Genomic DNA, 17,322 nt, shown 5'->3' on the forward strand with positions numbered 1-17,322 from the left:
ACGCCGCAAGAACGAATATCCGGCGTGATTGTACTGACAGCAAAAGGTCTTTTCGTATAGTCACACGCGAGACTCGCATCCAATCCCACTACCTCTGCGCACAGCCACCCTACGCGTCATCCCATGCGAGCGCCTCTCTAGGCCTACAACACCACTGAATCAACTTCAGTGGAAACATCACATCCTCACCATGCTCGGATACCTCACCAGCCGCTGGCAGGGCGAGCAGAAGAAGACGGGCCCCGCCTGGTTCGACCGCCACTTCAACCCCATCCTGCTCTCCGTCGCGAAGAAGGCATGCACGCATCCAATCCACACCATTGTCACCATTGCCTTTGTGGCCAGCTACTCATACCTGGGCGTTCTCGACAAGGGCCTGCTCGAGAGTGGCATTGAGGAAGCAGCCTCGAGCCGCGTCGACTTCACAACTCTTCTCGCCGGCAGCAAGAGACTCAGAATCGGAGAGGAGACGTCATGGCAGTGGGAGGCTGAAGAACCCAAGACTGCCATCTACAAGGATAAGGTAAGCATATCGTAGGGTTTGAAGGATTTAGCTAACATCACAGACCGCCCAGGAACTCGCTCTCGTCACCCTCGTCTTCCCCGAATCGAGCATCATCAACTCGGCGCCCTCGCAGCAATCCGTCCCCAGCAATGTCTCTGCCGAGCTCCTCCCCAGCTCGTCCAGCTCCTTCTCAACCTTCTCCCACGACACCTCGCTCGCTTTCTCCATCCCATATACCGAGGCCGCCGACTTTCTCCAGGCAATGCAGGAGATTTCTGCGCCCGAAGATGCGGCTCAGTCGAAGGGCTCGGAGCAGGAAGGCACACGCGAGGAGAAGAAGTGGATGATGAAGGCGTCCAAGAACGGCAGCGCCCCTGGCGGTGTGCGTAACTGGATTCTGGACTCATGGACGTCTTTCGTGGATCTTCTCAAGGTATGTTGTTTGGCGATTGGCGTGGATTTGGCTAATTTTGATAGAACGCGGATACCGGTGACATCGTCATCATGGCCCTCGGATACCTCGCCATGCACCTGACCTTTGTCTCTCTCTTCCTCGCCATGAGGCGCCTGGGATCCAACTTCTGGCTGGCCACCGCAGTTCTCCTGCAATCCGCCTTTGCTTTCCTCTTTGGTTTGGCTGTCACGACCTATCTCGGCGTCCCGATCAACCTCATCCTGCTCTCCGAAGGACTCCCATTCCTCGTCGTCATTATCGGTTTCGAGAAGCCCATTGTCCTCACCAAGGCCGTGCTCTCTGCGTCTCTGGATGGCCGACGGGCCGCTGAAGAGAAGCGGGGCGCGCCCTCGACTATCCAGTCAGCTGTACAGCTCGCCATCAAGAGGACCGGGTTCGAGATTGTCCGCGACTACTTCTTCGAGATTCTGATCCTAGTCGCCGGTGCCATGTCTGGGATCCAGGGTGGTCTGCGACAGTTCTGCTTCCTCGGCGCCTGGATCCTCTTCTTCGACGCCCTTATGCTCCTGACTTTCTACACCGCAATTCTCACCATCAAGCTTGAGATCAACCGCATCAAGCGCCATGTGGCTCTCCGCAGGGCTCTCGAAGACGACGGTGTCGATGGCAAGGTCGCCGAGAACGTCGCCCGCAACAACGACTGGCCCAACGCGCGCGATGTCCAAGTCGCCAACCACACAACAACTGTATTTGGAAAGAAGATTACAGTGCCCAAGTTCAAGATTCTGATGGTCGCCGGATTCATCCTTGTCAACGTTCTCAACGTGGTCACCCTCCGCTTCGGTCTTGCTCCCAGCAAGGTCGCTCACGTTGCTGGCGTAGGTGCCACTCCCCCGCTGGATCCCTTCAAGGTCGCTGGAAGTGGACTGGATCACATTTACGAGCAGGCCAAGGCCACTGCTACTTCTACCATTGTCACTATTCTCATGCCCATCAAGTACGAACTTGAGTTCCCGTCTATCCACTACGCTGAGCCGTCCATTACCGACAACGAGTTCGCATTTGGCAACAACATCAGCACGCACATCGTCGACGGAGTACTGAAGAGCTTGGAAGACCCCTTCCTCAGCAAATGGATCGTCCTCGCGCTTGTCATGAGCGTCGTTCTGAACGGCTACCTCTTCAACGCCGCTCGCTGGACCATCAAGGAACCCCACCAGCCACTGGCCCCCGCATCTCCTTCAGAAGTCCAAGATGGAGCACCGACCGTGCCTGGAACCCCCCGCGTACCTTCAATGCACATGCCTACGCCGCCACGCACACCCGGTCCTGAGGACACTCGCTTGCAGCCCCTTACTCAGCTCGTACCGCAAACACCTGTACTCCCTATCGGTCCTTCCGAAGAACAGCAAAGACAACCGAACCGTGCTGCTGAGGTCCTTGAAATGATGATCAAGGAAAAGCAAGCCCCCAAGATGACTGACGAAGAGCTTATCGAAATGTCGCTCAAGGGCAAGATCCCCGGTTACGCTTTGGAGAAGACACTCGGCGACAAAACCCGCGCTGTCAAGATCCGACGTGGTCTCGTCTCACGCACCCACGCTACACGCGAGACCTCAACTCTCCTCGAACGCTCCCTCCTCCCGTACAAGGACTACAACTACGATCTTGTTCACGGCGCATGCTGTGAGAACGTCGTTGGTTACCTGCCCCTCCCTCTCGGTGTCGCTGGACCTATCCTCGTTGACGGCCAAAACTACTTCCTTCCCATGGCGACCACTGAGGGTGTGCTCGTAGCTTCCACCTCTCGAGGTGCCAAGGCTATCAACGCTGGCGGTGGTGCTGTTACTGTTGTTACTGGCGACGGCATGACCCGCGGACCTTGTATCGGATTCGACAGCCTGACACGCGCTGGTGCGGCGAAGATCTGGCTCGACTCGGAGGAAGGTCAAAGAACGATGAAGGACGCATTCAACTCTACCTCTCGCTTCGCCAGGCTCCAGTCTATGAAGTCTGCCATTGCCGGTACCAACATCTACGTCCGTTTCAGGGCTACCACCGGTGACGCCATGGGCATGAACATGATCTCCAAGGGTGTCGAGCACGCCCTCACCGTCATGGCCACCGACTGCGGCTTCGAAGACATGCGCGTAGTCACTGTGTCGGGTAACTACTGCACAGACAAGAAGTCGGCCGCCATCAACTGGATCGACGGTCGTGGCAAGGGCGTTGTCGCCGAAGCCATGATCCCCGGATCTGTCGTCAAGTCGGTGCTGAAGTGCGAGGTTGAGGATCTCGTGCAGATGAACATCTCCAAGAACTTCATCGGATCCGCCATGGCGGGTGCTATGGGTGGTTTCAACGCTCACGCCGCGAACATTGTCGCTGCCATCTTCTTGGCTACCGGACAAGATCCCGCGCAGGTTGTCGAGAGTGCCAACTGCATCACCATCATGCACAAGTAAGTCATCATTCGTAATTCACCAAGACTTTAAGCTAACAACGTCTAGTGTCAACGGCAACCTCCAAATCTCCGTCTCTATGCCCTCCATCGAAGTCGGCACCATCGGCGGCGGAACCATCCTCGAGCCCCAATCCGCTATGCTCGACCTCCTCGGCGTACGAGGCGCTCACCCCACATCACCCGGTGACAACGCCAGGCAACTTGCCCGTGTCATCGCCGCTGGTGTGTTGGCGGGTGAGCTGTCGCTCAACAGCGCTCTGTGTGCGGGCCATCTCGTCAAGGCGCACATGGCACACAACAGAAGTAACGTCCCATCTCGCGCACCTACACCTGCCCCTGCGACGCCTGTCACTGGGGCACAGACGCCTGTAACCGGAGGTGGTCCTCTGTCTGCGCTGAGTTCCGCGGGCATCGCGCCGAGGCGGTAAAGTGCTCAGAGGGGGATTTATTTGGCGTAATAGGTTGTAGATATGTTGGGAAGATACCTGGGTTGTTTATGAACTATTTCGAGGTAATCTGGCTTAGGGATGAATGGGGATGAATTGGAGATTTATACATACGCATTCGCAAGAATATGGGTCTTCTGTTGTTACGTTGGATTGGGAGAGAGGGGTAGTATATACATCATTAATGCATTTGAGATAACATTATCGGCGTGGTCTCCTCCGTCCTTGTCACCGTCGCTGTCAGTAAGGCTCTACCATACAATTAAGATCGAGGCAGATACTAAAATTCGCAGAAGCTCGTACCCTGTCACTGCCCTCCCTGGCATCTCAACAACAACCCCGATGCCATCCTTATTCCCCATTCCGGTACCCGCGCGGTTGACGTTCCGTTACATCATCGACGGTATTCAAAGACCACACACTACCACCCAGACTGAAGCAAATCGGTGCGGTGCGGCGAAAAATCTGCTAGGTCGGCCAAATTGCATGAATCCTGCAAGCTTGAAGCCTTTGGCTTCCTACCCACGAGGCTCAGGGATGATACCGGGGTGTCGCTTGCCCTTATAGCTTCTTTGGGAGCAGATATCGACCAAATCCATGTGTTCGCTGTCGTTCTTGACCAGCGGGGCAAGCGACATGTCCAGAGACCCTAGCGGAAGGCGACTTGTGGACGATTCACAGGGTTGCTTGCGAAGCAGAGATGTGTATGTCGAAAGCAAGCCAGAACAGCCAGAAAAGCGGGATGATATAAGCTAGAAACAGAAACCAAACTAACTAGACTCACGCAAGAACGCCGCCGCCGCATCACCCGCCGATCCACCCTCCTCGAAAACTGCCTCGAAAGTATTAAGGTTCTCCTGCAGCTGCGCCTGCGAACCCATCTCCTGCTCCAATCTCTCCAACTCTCTCTCCTTTGCCTGCTGACTTATCGTAGCTAGCAAGGCCTTTTCCCTGTCCTGCGCCTGGATGCGCTCCTTCTTCAACTCCTTCACTCTTTTATCCGCCACAATCTTGCCTTGCATCGCCTCTATTGTTTGTTCCTTCGCGTCCTCAAGCTTTTCTCGGAGTGATTCTCGCTTGGCTTCAGCCGTCTCGGCACGTTCTTTCATGGCGACGAGTTCTTGGTCGCGCAATGCCAATATCGCTTCTGTCTTGTTTGCGCGTTCGTTTTCTTCTTTGCGCATTTGCTCGAGGTTGGCGGCGTGTGCTTGGAGGTTCTCGTTCGCGTCGCGGAATTCCGATTTGATCGACATGCTCATTTTTGCGGTGTCTTTGAGGCTTGCTATTTCGGCTTTTGCGCTTGCCAATTCTTCTCTTATGGCTTTGTCTTCTGCTTCTCGGGCTCTTGCTGCCGCTTCCAATTGTCTATGAGCGTCAATTAACTGATGTTTTCATGAGGTATTCTGTAATGCTTACTCGTTCTCTTTGCGTACTTCTTTCACTTCGCGCAACAGCTTCACCTTTTCTTCTTTGAAGTGCTTCATTGGTGCGGCATCGAGGGCGTGCTCACCAGTGAAGAGTTGTCGCAAACTTGTATGGGCAGCAAACTGCATTTCAGTAAACTGGATCTGCAGATCCGCAGGTGCTGCAAGACTCCTGCGCTTGTTGAAGATTGCTGCGAGCTGGTAAACCACGTTTGCCTGCTCTTGCAGCCATTCTTCGATCATCTTGTGGGATCTTGCAACCTCTTCGTTCGCAGCGAGTTGACTCTTCATGCTGTCGATGGCATCGTGCCTTGAATGGAGAACTGCGAGGCGGCCCTCTTCGCGACCAAGCGCTTGCTCTTGTCGGCGGAGTTGGCTTTCGAAATTGCCTTTGCTGCCGAAGAGGTGTCCGAGTGTTGATTGACCAGCGGTCGGCTTTCCAGTGGGCTTGACGGTGCCAGTGATGAGGTTCGGTGCCATTGTGAAAGAGGTAGGTATTGCGAGAAATTGAGAGAATAAAGGAAGATCGGTATCGCGCTATACGACCCTAAGCGGAAGGAAGGCTAAAGAGGCTAGAAGGGCGGAAGGAAGGGAGTGTGGGCAAGTGCTTACCACACGTAGTACTACTGAATATCTTGAGATACCGAGTGAGCAGGGACATGTGGATGAAGAAGAGAATTTGAGTCGCGGCGCCTGCTATCGTTGTAAGTTCTACCCAAATGCCGCTAACCCGTGTTAGGTTTCACCGTGAAGACTTGCAAACTCACCGGGGACGACAAAGTGCAAGTGCCTCTTTCGATCGGCATTTGCAGCTGTGCATGCTCATGAGATCATCGTCCCAGACACAGAACAGCATCGAGGTGCATACCACTAATTCTTTTCATGGGCATTTGACGAGGATGTCTGGATGAGCACGCGCAACTTTTGGCAGCTGTACAAATCGTCAACTCATGAGTAGAAGTATACATCGTGTCCACTGATGTGCCACAGGTAGGACAGAACGTAGTGGATACCTCCAGGGTGTGTCATGCTGTCAGCAGTCGCTCATTGCAAGACAAACGTCTCTGTCTACCTCCGTGGTGTTCTTCAGCTCTCGGGTCACTTCCGCTGCGAGGTTTGGTGAGTCCCCTCGCTCCTTCCTGCTCAACACTCACTTCGCAGCACGCCCCACACTCCGCACATCCATTGGCGCAATGTGAGCCCATTGAGCTCTCAGCTTCCAGCGTCGTCCCGTGAGAGCAGAGCAGGAAGGAGCCGGTGCCGCAGTATATCTTCCGCCTCGTCCCCAGGCCTCCTCTTCTCTCGTTGCTTCTTTCGCACCCCCAGCTTAAGAATCGCACTCTTTTTAAACATCTTTGCTCCTTCACAATCTGCACTAGGGTCGTATAGCGCGATACCGATTCTCCCCTTTACTCTTCTCTGTATACACTTACAAACCTCTTGCCTTCCCGATCGCCCCTTCTGCCTCCCCGCCACTCACTACCATGGCTCCCAACAACAACCAGATGACTGAGCAGGTCAACAGTATGGTACGAATACTCTTGGCCGAGCTGAACATGCACAAAGATGAATCCGCTCGCAAAGACAAGGAGATTGAGCGCCTCACGTCCGAACTCGCTTCGCTCCATGCTGATCAAGAGCGTGACAAGGCCATTCGCGAGGTTCTACATCAAGGAATCAAGCGGAAGGCTGATGATTATGATGAGGACTCTGCACGCAACGTTGTTCGCCGCCAAGGCTCGTCCAATCATTCCAGGCTTATATCGGATGCCCTCGAGCTCTTCAACGAGGCCGCATCAGCTGCTCGATCAGGCAAAATTCCAACGTCTAATTTCCTTCAATATGTTGCACCACCCAAGTCTTCCGATGTTGCTTCGACCATGCCTCTCGAGATACCAAACCTGTCTGTCAACGCCTCTTATCTACTGCCCGCCAGCTTACCTTCATCACCGCCGGCTAGCGCACATTCGCCGCCACCCGCAGAAGCCTGCCAATGCAACGTCGACGGTCATTTGAAGTCTGCTGGGCACCTGCCAGCGGAGATTAAGAGCATGGTGGAAGCGATTATACCGGACAATTTTGACATCCTGACGACCGACACATGTATGCGATGTCGACTAAAGAACAAGAAGATGGTCTTGCACCGTATCGCAAGAGCCGATGTCGCCTGTCTCGACTGTGCAAAGAACAAGTCCCTGTGTGTACGAAAGATGAAGGATGTGGGAGCGGTGCTGTTTCCGCTTTGCAGTACGGATCGTGGTGATTGTGACGAGCAGGATGAGGGATTCTGGGTTTATCGTGGTGCTCAAGACGAAATCCCTTCGTTGACTGGTGAAAATCCTGAATACCCGCCAGGCAACAGTCGAAAGACTGGTAAGAAAGCTGCAAATGGCAGCAGAGCAAGTGGGCGTCGACGCTGATGCGGCCTTCTTTTCTGTTTTTGGTCTTCCTGTATGTATGTTTCCTTATCTTTGTTAGTCTCAATGCTTCCTAAAAGCTCTTGTGTTATCTTATTTATCGTCCTTATATGCACATTGTCTTACATCATTCTCAACTCCTGGTGTCGCTATATCTGGTAAGTGTAGCTTAATCCATGTTGTATTTTTTGAAGTAGATCAATTCTATGTATCTCGTGCGGCGTCTGTATATCCTCACACTGTTGAAAAGCATCATAGGCGTTGTTGTTGATACTACATAGCTACCCGGCATCATCTTGAGCCTTGCGTTAAGTCTAGCAACCAGAAATGTATACTTCTAGCTACAGAGTGGTACTGTAGGATGGGTGTGTATCTTCAATTTGATTTACACACTTAAGGCGTTGTTTTATCCATTGCTTTGGGCTCACACGAGGTGAAGGAGAAAGTCGCCCGTTTGCGGGCGGCTCATAGTACCGCGACGTCACCGCTTCGCGATAACGGAGCATATATTCTACCTGCCCCTCACCCACAACCTACCCGACACTCCGCTCCTCATTTTTTGCGGATAGTTACACCTTCCCATACTCCCTTCTTCACGCCCTTCTAGCCTCTTTTACTTGCCTTCCACCCTGGGTCGTATAGCGCGATACCGATTCCCCCTCTAACTCATACCAGCACACCACTGACATAGCCAAGTATGGACTCAGTCACCAATGACCTCACTCTTCTTAACATCGCGCGCCCCACCAACGACACCAACGCATTTCGAGATCACGTCGCGTTCGTTCCCTCTGCTACACCATACCAACAGATCGCTGCCCGCCGCGCGGGCTTGTCTCTGGTCGAAGACGAATCGCGATTCGAACGCTCGATGGTCCCCGAGAACGACAGCGAAGTTGACGAGGATGGCTCGGGTTCAAGTGATGAAGATGCAGACGAACGCACTCCGCTTGCGCTGCGTTTCAACGGCAAGAGCGCTGTCGCACCTGCCGCACCTTCCTCTTCATCGGCATCTGCACAGGCGACGGACCCGTGCTTGAAGTCTCGACAACTCTGGTTACGGCTACTGAGAGAGCAAGGATACGATGCCCTCTGTCAAGATCTTCTTAAAGATGAGCTCAACGTTCGATGGGCAGCTATCTCTTCGAGTGTCGCGCCTCGGGATCAAGGCTGGATGGCGTATTACGGCCGCAACATACTCGCGTCTGCCGACCGTACCCTTCTCGAGGCCATCATTCACGGCAACGTCGCACTCCAACGTCGAGCGAATAGCGGTCTAGAGCGGTACCTTCAAGCTCTCTGGAAGCAGTCCTACAAGCAGCCATCCATATATCAGCAGCTTTTCGTCGACGTCAACGGACACTCACCTACGCCAAACGAACTGAACGACATGTGTATCTCTATCGAGCGCTATCTCGATCCTGCGAACGACGCGTACGCGGACAAAGTAGACGACAAGTTCAAAACCAAGGCAAAGTCACGTCGGGCATCCTGTCCTAAGTACCGAGCATACACTTGGACGGAGCAAGTCGACCCCAAGAAGAAGAACAAGCTCTTCGCTCCCGGCAAGGCCCAAAACCAGCACTACTCGTGGATGGTATCCGGTGATAGAGTCCGCAACATCCATACCTTCCTGAAAGCCCTGCGAACGCGGCTTGCTGCCATACCGAAGGTTGCCTGGGACAAGCCACTGGAACATCCTCTCGTCGAATACGGTTATGCAGAAGACTCGCCCGCACGTCTGAAGCAGCATGCAAAACACTCGAGCTCCAACTACATCATGAACCTGATGGAAGCCGTCGCATGCGAAGATCATCGGCTCAAGCAACTCAACAAGGTATACCGCCTCGAACAATGCGTCATCTATCTGATTTGGCTGCGTCCACAAGCCCATCTCAGCGAGATTATATGGACTTCGCTCGGCGAAGGCTACATCTACAACGGCGGCGGCTTCTCGCACTACCCAGCCGGCCGCAGTAACACTTCCATCTGGAATACATCAGAAAAGATCATGGAAGACGCCCACGAGTATATGCGTAAGAACTCTCCGCTGCTGGAAAACCTCAAGATCGATACACTGCGGGTGAAGAACTTGTGCGACGATCTACAGACCAAGAGACGTGCGGCTGAAGCGGCTCAGGGCCCGAGCAAGTCAAGCAAGATGGCAGATTTGATGGAGAAGAGTAAGGAAATCCATGTGGAAGATTTGCGCAAGTTGAAGCGAGCGGAGGAGGCGCTGAATGAGTCATTGAGCTTTTCTTATCGCACTAAGATCGAGCGTAATCAGATCTTGGTGAGTGAAGCGCAGGAGCGGGTGAAGGTACTGCGTGAGCTGAATGACATTGCGTCGGCTCTCGATGACCCGGAGATGGAGAAGTGGTGGGTTTAGCTGATTCTGGTTTCTTGTTTTCTTTCTCGTTTGCGCCTTTCTTCTTTCTCTTTGAGCTTTTGCTTTGCGTCTAGTTTACCTTTGTATTATATAACTTTGAGACTGTAATAGGAACGTCTGGTATATCATGATGAAGAGATTTTCGTAAGGACGGGCAGTGAACTGTGAGTAGAATGGAAGGCATTGGACTTGACATATGTCGCTAGCATGTTCATTATCGTTCAGGCACTATCCTCTTCGTTTGGTCGAATGGTTCACGGTTATGCTCATTACGGAAGGTGCGTTGCGCGGGTACCCTTGTTTACCTGATCTGAGGAACTCACGTCATAACTTCAACTATCCGGGAACAATCTTATCATGGTGAAAGGCGCGCGTTGTTATCTTCGCGGATTTCACAATGGCGTCGAAGGCAGTACTGGCCTTGGTGCCCTTGGTGCTGCTGCGTTTCACTTCATGTCAAATACCTAATCAGTTATAAATTATTGCGACTTTTGTCAGACAATAGCCCACCCTTCTTCTCCTCAGCCGAATATCACCGAGACTCAACCACACTGTATTCCAGATTCAGGCACCATGGGCGCCTCCACCAGCTCCACCAGCGTTACGCTCGCAGATCTGCTGAGCACACGATTTGCCCCCATCCAAGATGCTATAATGGCCTCCATGGGCCCGTTGGAGAGAATCGCTCTGATGTTGACAAGCAAGACCATCAACAAGAATATCAACGAGAAGCTCCTGAGTGGGACATTCAACATCGACGTCACACTACAGCCGTTCTTCCGGAACACAAAAGCCTTCCGCTCATTACAAGCTCGTTGCAACGCTCTTATTGGCGGCCCCTTCGCCTATTGCCTCTTCGCTGGGCTTCCTCGTTTCGACTCTATCTATCTATATGTCGGTCAAGAGGTCGATGCTATGACCCGATACCTGGAGGCTGAAAACTACGTGCGAGATGAAACCAACGCAGAAGCCCCCATTCGATATCGCGACGGAGAGGTCGTGTCAGAAGATGTATATGAGAAGGATGGACCCGGGGGGCGCAAGCTCAAAGTCGTGATTACCAAATGTCAGACGCAGTCTCTTGCACACATGATCTTGCAAGACACGTATGCAACAGGAATGCTAACATTCATCACCTGGAACAAGGCATACCATCTGTTACCTCATACAACGTTCGTCAGGCGGGAGATGTTCCTGCTGCGTAATATCAAAGAGATGGATCCATATGAACTGAGACTCTTCAGCCTACGTGGCATGAAGATCAAGAGCGTACATTGGAACGCGCATGATGAGATTCGCCCGACGGATTGCCAACTGCTCACCCGGCTTCGGCGCGTGGGAGATCAACACACCTGGGTAATGCCTTTGAACACAGAGGGTGTTACGCCATCTCCTGTTCCAGACGCCGTTCTTGAGGCCTCCACGTTTCGTCTTGACCTGCCAGATTGGGACGACCATAAAACTCTTTTCTACGAGATGAACGTCTGCACTAAGCTTCGCCATCCAGTACTGCGACATACGTACTCAACTACGAGGTTTCACGCCAGAATCGAGATACCGTACTACGAGAAGATATCAAAGCTTTACGACCGACTAAGCGAGGCGACTGCGATTGAGTTGACGAAGATGGATGAGGATGAGCGGCCTAAGGAGTACGACCACTTGGTGAACGGCTCAGCCATAGCATGCGATATGGAAGGATTCGTTCGACCAGACGATTGGTGCTATTCCGATGAAGACGTTAGAGCGTTCCTGATGGCTGCGTGGAAAGAGCAAGTACGGTTGGAAGAAGAAGAAGAAGAGGAGCTACTGCTAGACCATAGATCGGCGAAGCGAGCAAGGCGATCTTGAATGCGGCTTGCAGGACACAGGAATGCACGATATTTGGTCGGAATGTGGGGATGAGTCGATGTTCATGGTTACACCTAGGTAGCAACACCCACTTTACATGAAATGAAATGCGATGTAGAAGTTCGGCATTTGAAGGTGCAATCGCGGTCGTGATGATGTCATGGTTCGCGTGTTCTGACGATCGCCAAAAAGCTCGGGACTAACCTCAACAAGAAGATCTCAGCCTTTCAATAGTGTATGGCTTGCGCGACCTCAACAATAAGCTTTGACAAGCGAGTGCAATGGCCTAACGCTGCGAACGTGTGGAGTGAACATGTGTGCGGCGTGCATACAACACCTGGGGAAGTTGCCGACCAGCAGTCACCGGAGCAAACGCCGCGGCAATATACACGACACTCCCCTCGAGTCAAGCTACCGAGCCAAGCATACAGCCAAGATCTGCATTTCACCGACCATATTTCCGTCGACTATGGACGAGCATCGCATCGGCAACTTGGCGGGTGAGTGACGTTGCAAAAAAACATGGGACCGTGAGGTGTCCGGCGCGACGATCAGTGGAGAGGTATATAGAAGATGGAAGGCCATGCGATGGTGATTTGCAGGTATCCATCTTCGCTATCATCACGAACATCATGTCGAGCATCATCCCCGTGGACCTACTATCCTATGCGACGGATCCGTCGTACCTGAACAGCATCGTCACCACCAATGCTTCAAATCCTGATATCATCAACCTTCTCGCATACGATGAAAGCTTTGTGTCTGTGATCGGAGAGAACGCAACAGGACGACTACTGGAAAGCCTGGATTGGGATGCTTTCCATGAGGCTGGTGTCTACAACAAAGACACAAACAAGCTATACGTGACGAGCAGCTGGGCCGGCGACCTGAACAACCCCATCAACGTTACCGTCATCGACCTCGCAGACAACTACTCAATCAACTCCACACGGATTCCAGGTGTCGCTGAGGCCAACGGCGCAACATCCTACTATCCACCCGGCACGCAGACTAACGGCTCAACACCTTCACGAGTGCTATACTGCGACCAGGGTGATCTCGTCAACCCAGCAGGCCTCGTCTCCGTCGACCCCGTAACAGGCGAATCCGAACTCATCCTATCGAACTTCCTTGGACGAAACTTCACATCACCCAACGACGTGCGTCAGCACCCCGTAACAGGCGATTTGTGGTTCACCGACCCAGACTACGCATACGTCCAAGGATTCCGTCCTGAACCTTCTCTCCCCAAGCAAGTCTATCGTTTCAGTCCATCCACCGGCCAAATCGCCGTCGTAGCAGACGACTTCGTTGAACCCAATGGTCTTGAATTCAGCCCCGACTACAAAACACTCTACGTCTCCGACACGGGTGCCGCGGGGTACAGTCTAAACCTCACACGGCCAGCCACCCTCTACGCATTCGACATTACACATGACGCAAAGAGATTAACCGGTCGCCGCACATTTGCCTATTCCGACAACGGCATTCCAGACGGTCTGCACACCGACACCGAGGGTAATGTTTGGGCTGGATGTGGAGACGGCATTCATATCTGGAACCCAGAAGGCACGCTGATTGGCAAGATTTGGGTCGGTATTACGACGGCGAACTTTGCTTTCTTGCCGGGGGCTGTCATGGTGTTTAGTAATAAGCAGTTGTGGATTGTGGAGAATTTAAAGGCAGTAGGCAGGGAGGTTGCTAAGGATTTCGGTATGTCGACTCATTACTAAGATGGGGGACGTTTTCTGGGACGAACAATGCATTGTTAACGGCAAACTACGCGCTTGGCCGTGATGCCGGTTGCAAGTGTTGAGACAAAAGAAAGCAAAGCAAGCCACTTCGGATTTGCGCAAACAGCAAGCACACTAAACGTCGCTGCATATAATCCTTCTTCTTACGCTTCATTACGCTGTTTACGAAGCTATACTCCAGTCTTTTTACTTCTAGTATATATTCAATTCAATAAGTTCGAACGAAAAGCTCCTCTTTCACTCTACGATATACACTTCAAACTTCAAACTATACGAAGCAGGCGGCGATTACAACCGCGAAGTCATCAGGCAATTCACAAGATGGGGAACAGGTGTGAAAGGCCTCGCTCCGACTGCGGTGAGCTGCCATCGTGCTCACAACCTCTCTCCCTTGGGGTATAAAAAGCCCGCTACCTTCGCTCCTGACGGTTCCCACAACCCGCACCACTCCACCGCTCGACCAACAGCTCTCCCCAGCGGGATCATATACACCCACTCCTGCCTACACTCCGATCGCCGCAGGTGCAGTAATCGCATCTGTCCAGCATCAAGACCAACTCTATAACACACCACGACGCCACCATGTCTACAGAATGGACACCCGATTGCTCTGACTCCAACGTCAGGGCACCCACTCTACAAGGATATCTTCAGCAATTCGGAAGTCCCGAGGACCGGGCTTACTATGCCGCTTCAAACATTGGTTGGCATCCACCCAGAAACGACCCGACGATCCCTCAAAACGACGCCGAGCGCAGATCCTGGGTCCTCAGGTTGGGAGCAGCAATGCTGGGCATCCCCTTCACGTTTGATACCGCCAAATTCTTCGGCACGCGATGGCACCATGCAACCAAGAAAAATCGGCCACCTTACCATCTCCGCAATATGTGGACAGCATGCGAGGAGCTCGTCGCAATTGCTGAACGTCTTCACAATGAAGGTCGAGAATCTCTACCATTGATGTGCGACTCTCGGACGTTTATAAAAGCGGCCATGACCAAACGGATGACATTCCGTAAGCGCATCCAGTCGATGATCGACCACTTATTAGTGTCGAAGAACACTGTCAAGAGCCTGATGGAGGGCGAGCAGCGCATCGTTTTTGTCGCGTGCGCGGGATGGATTGACAAGAAGAGATTAAACGCGTCTCACCAATCCAGAGCACCGACTTGCAACAAATGCCATGCCTCTCCACCCGATTCCTGGGTTCTTGCGGAACAGCCGCGTAAACGAACAGCTGATGCTGCCCAGTTAGGAGAAAGTTTTGACAGACCGACGAAGCGTGCAAGGAGGTTTGCCCCGCTTCGTAGTCGCGAGCGGGAGGAGTATCGATGATTGCGGAGTATACTTCTGGCGTATTAGCCTTGCTATGTTTGGGCCATTGTTTGATTAGCGCGTATCTCAGTCTTTGATGAGGAAAGACAATGTTAAGGAAGTAGCTACATAGCTGCTCGAATAAGAAATATCTGAATTCATACAAGACTCGATGTAACCTTGGAAACAGTACAAAAACCACGTCTTCGTAGTGTCAGACCTGCCGAGGTCTTCAGACTCTGGAAGCAAAAAGCAGGGACTCGCTTATCGTGCACTAGCGCCATCACCCCTGCCCGGCCAAAGATCGGTCTGGCCAGGCACGACCGACACAAAATCTCTCGCCTTCTGTCAATCAACAGTCACGATAACGTATCCACCCGCATACCCAATTACCCACAATGGCTTTCCTCCGATCTTTCAATTCTGGCATGAGTATACGTGACATACGCAACTGACCCACAGCCCGCGCGACCGTTAGCCATCCACCCTCTGATAGACAAAGAGGGGTGTAGTCTCTTCACCGTATACGCTGTGGACTCGACGATAGTATTGCTTTTTGACTCCCGAAAGGAGCGTCAATTCATCCAACGATTCACTCACCTGCCGCTTGCCGTGCTGCTAATCCCATCGACACTGCTACAATGGACGCCACCGAAAGCGACTCGTCTATCCCTGTAGCCAGTGACTCGGTCTTCAGCATCTCACGCCCTTCTTCAGCCTCCTCGATACATCCGAACGATACGCCGAACGATAAAGCGAGCGATCTGCCAGCGGGCGCACCAATATCTTCCCTCTTCCAAGTCCGCCATACACCGACCGCCGGCCGCGCTGTCTTCGCTTCGCAGGATATACCAGAGGGCGCAATAGTGTGGCGCTCGGAAGACCTCTCCCTCTCCGTCTTACTGCGCGAATACCGGCGCGAGGTGTGTGGGCAATGTTTTGGATACGATTACGGGCGGGATCTGGACATACGGGATAAGACGGTGGGGTTTGCTTTCTGCTCGGAAGCATGCCAGGAGAAGTGGCGGGAGGAGAACGGCGAGGTCGGAGTTCAGGCATGGACTGCGGTTGAGACTCTCGTGAAGAAGCGGAGCAAAGAGGATAGCGATATGGTGGACACCGACTTACCACGCCCAAAGGTCAAGGAAATCCAGCAGGCGTGGGAGAATGTCTCTGCACAGGCGGCGCTGATACGGGCTGCACGGGAAAGCGAGCAGACGGCCGGAGTTGCTGTCACGAAGCAGCACAAGAAGGCCGTGCAAAAGGCACTACAGCAGAACATCACACCCGACGTGATGAGCTTCTGCGTCAGCGGCCTGGTCTGGCGGTATCTCCATCCCGACCAATGGGAACGGGTGGAGGCCCTTGCAGACGACAAGACCCCCTACCACAGCTCCGATGACCTCGGCGCCTTTACAAGAACCTACCTGCACCTCCTCGCCATTCTTCCGCTTCCACTTCTTCCCCTTGTAACGGCAGAATCCCTCATTACCCTCTCATCCCGCGACTCGCACAATTCCTTCGGTATTCGGTCTCTCGAAGACGACGGCTCGGAGTTCTTTGGATACGGTTGCTGGCCTGCTGCAAGCTACTTCAACCACTCGTGCGGGCCGAATATCGAGAAGAGGAGGGAGGGCAGGACGTGGTTCTTTACGGCTGGGAAGGATATCAAGGCCGGGCAGGAGCTGTGCATCACGTATTTGAGTGGGGAGGAGAGGAAGCTGAGTCGTGGGAAGAGGATGTTGAGGCTGAAGAAGACGTGGGGATTTGATTGTGGGTGTGAGAGGTGTGAGGCGCTGTAGTTGAGAGATAGGCAGGTCAAATTGAAGTTTAGGTACGGTGTCAGAGCTATGCAAACACGTGTTCTATATGCCTGACATCCTACATACCCTGTTATAGCGTATGATTTATTCGTGGTATGTGGAGAGATTGGATCCGTCAGCTACGTGTGGACTCGATTGCGTTTCAGGCGCTGCCAAGCTTGGCGGGATGTTGCTGTCTCCGTGCCGGCCGTACCCTGATCTTCTCACGGCTACCGGCTCACTAGTGACATTGAGCGCATACTGTAAACTTTCTTCCACGCATGCATTTGTCGCATTCCTCATCCAACGTTGACTGACATGACGCTTTTTTCTTGGTGTAGCGAGGCGGGCACGTGGTCGCCATCCGCACTTGGCGACGTTCATTAGTCATGCCACGCGGGTCCAGATGATTGCCACGAGGGTATCGTGGGAAAGGGTCTATTAGTTATCAGATCCAAATATGACAAACCTGACCCCAAGAACTCTACCTGCCATGTCCCATGTCAGTCCCCGTCAGTCCCCATGTCAGCTCCGCTCGCAA

General features: G+C 53.0%; 7 protein-coding genes across 7 annotated transcripts; 6 read left to right on the forward strand and 1 right to left on the reverse strand.

The window, feature by feature from the left end:
- Positions 1-190: 190 nt before the first annotated feature.
- J4E85_002746 (uncharacterized protein) lies at positions 191-3,812 on the forward strand (the record flags this gene model as incomplete). The annotated part of the gene is made up of 4 exons (XM_051467020.1): positions 191-523; positions 567-938; positions 983-3,381; positions 3,431-3,812. 4 exons carry the CDS (start codon positions 191-193, stop codon positions 3,810-3,812), a joined length of 3,486 nt encoding a protein of 1,161 aa, XP_051329875.1.
- A 788-nt stretch (positions 3,813-4,600) lies between these two features.
- On the reverse strand, positions 4,601-5,734 carry J4E85_002747 (uncharacterized protein; the record flags this gene model as incomplete). The annotated part of the gene is made up of 2 exons (XM_051467021.1): positions 4,601-5,195; positions 5,247-5,734. 2 exons carry the CDS (start codon positions 5,732-5,734, stop codon positions 4,601-4,603), a joined length of 1,083 nt encoding a protein of 360 aa, XP_051329876.1.
- A 1,004-nt stretch (positions 5,735-6,738) lies between these two features.
- J4E85_002748 (uncharacterized protein) lies at positions 6,739-7,674 on the forward strand (the record flags this gene model as incomplete). The annotated part of the gene is made up of 1 exon (XM_051467022.1): positions 6,739-7,674. One exon carries the CDS (start codon positions 6,739-6,741, stop codon positions 7,672-7,674), a length of 936 nt encoding a protein of 311 aa, XP_051329877.1.
- A 694-nt stretch (positions 7,675-8,368) lies between these two features.
- On the forward strand, positions 8,369-10,060 carry J4E85_002749 (uncharacterized protein; the record flags this gene model as incomplete). The annotated part of the gene is made up of 1 exon (XM_051467023.1): positions 8,369-10,060. The coding sequence occupies one exon, from the start codon at positions 8,369-8,371 to the stop codon at positions 10,058-10,060; it is 1,692 nt and encodes a 563-aa protein (XP_051329878.1).
- A 573-nt stretch (positions 10,061-10,633) lies between these two features.
- J4E85_002750 (uncharacterized protein) lies at positions 10,634-11,911 on the forward strand (the record flags this gene model as incomplete). Its single annotated transcript, XM_051467024.1, has 1 exon — positions 10,634-11,911. The coding sequence occupies one exon, from the start codon at positions 10,634-10,636 to the stop codon at positions 11,909-11,911; it is 1,278 nt and encodes a 425-aa protein (XP_051329879.1).
- Positions 11,912-12,543: 632 nt separating this feature from the next.
- Positions 12,544-13,644, forward strand: J4E85_002751 (uncharacterized protein; the record flags this gene model as incomplete). Its single annotated transcript, XM_051467025.1, has 1 exon — positions 12,544-13,644. One exon carries the CDS (start codon positions 12,544-12,546, stop codon positions 13,642-13,644), a length of 1,101 nt encoding a protein of 366 aa, XP_051329880.1.
- A 1,976-nt stretch (positions 13,645-15,620) lies between these two features.
- J4E85_002752 (uncharacterized protein) lies at positions 15,621-16,885 on the forward strand (the record flags this gene model as incomplete). Its single annotated transcript, XM_051467026.1, has 2 exons — positions 15,621-16,756; positions 16,879-16,885. 2 exons carry the CDS (start codon positions 15,621-15,623, stop codon positions 16,883-16,885), a joined length of 1,143 nt encoding a protein of 380 aa, XP_051329881.1.
- Positions 16,886-17,322: the final 437 nt, after the last annotated feature.

The sequence above is a fragment of the Alternaria conjuncta genome (assembly GCF_024043145.1).
Source record: "Alternaria conjuncta strain BMP 0040 chromosome Unknown scaffold_3, whole genome shotgun sequence".
NCBI classification, from domain to species: Eukaryota; Fungi; Ascomycota; class Dothideomycetes; order Pleosporales; family Pleosporaceae; genus Alternaria; species Alternaria conjuncta.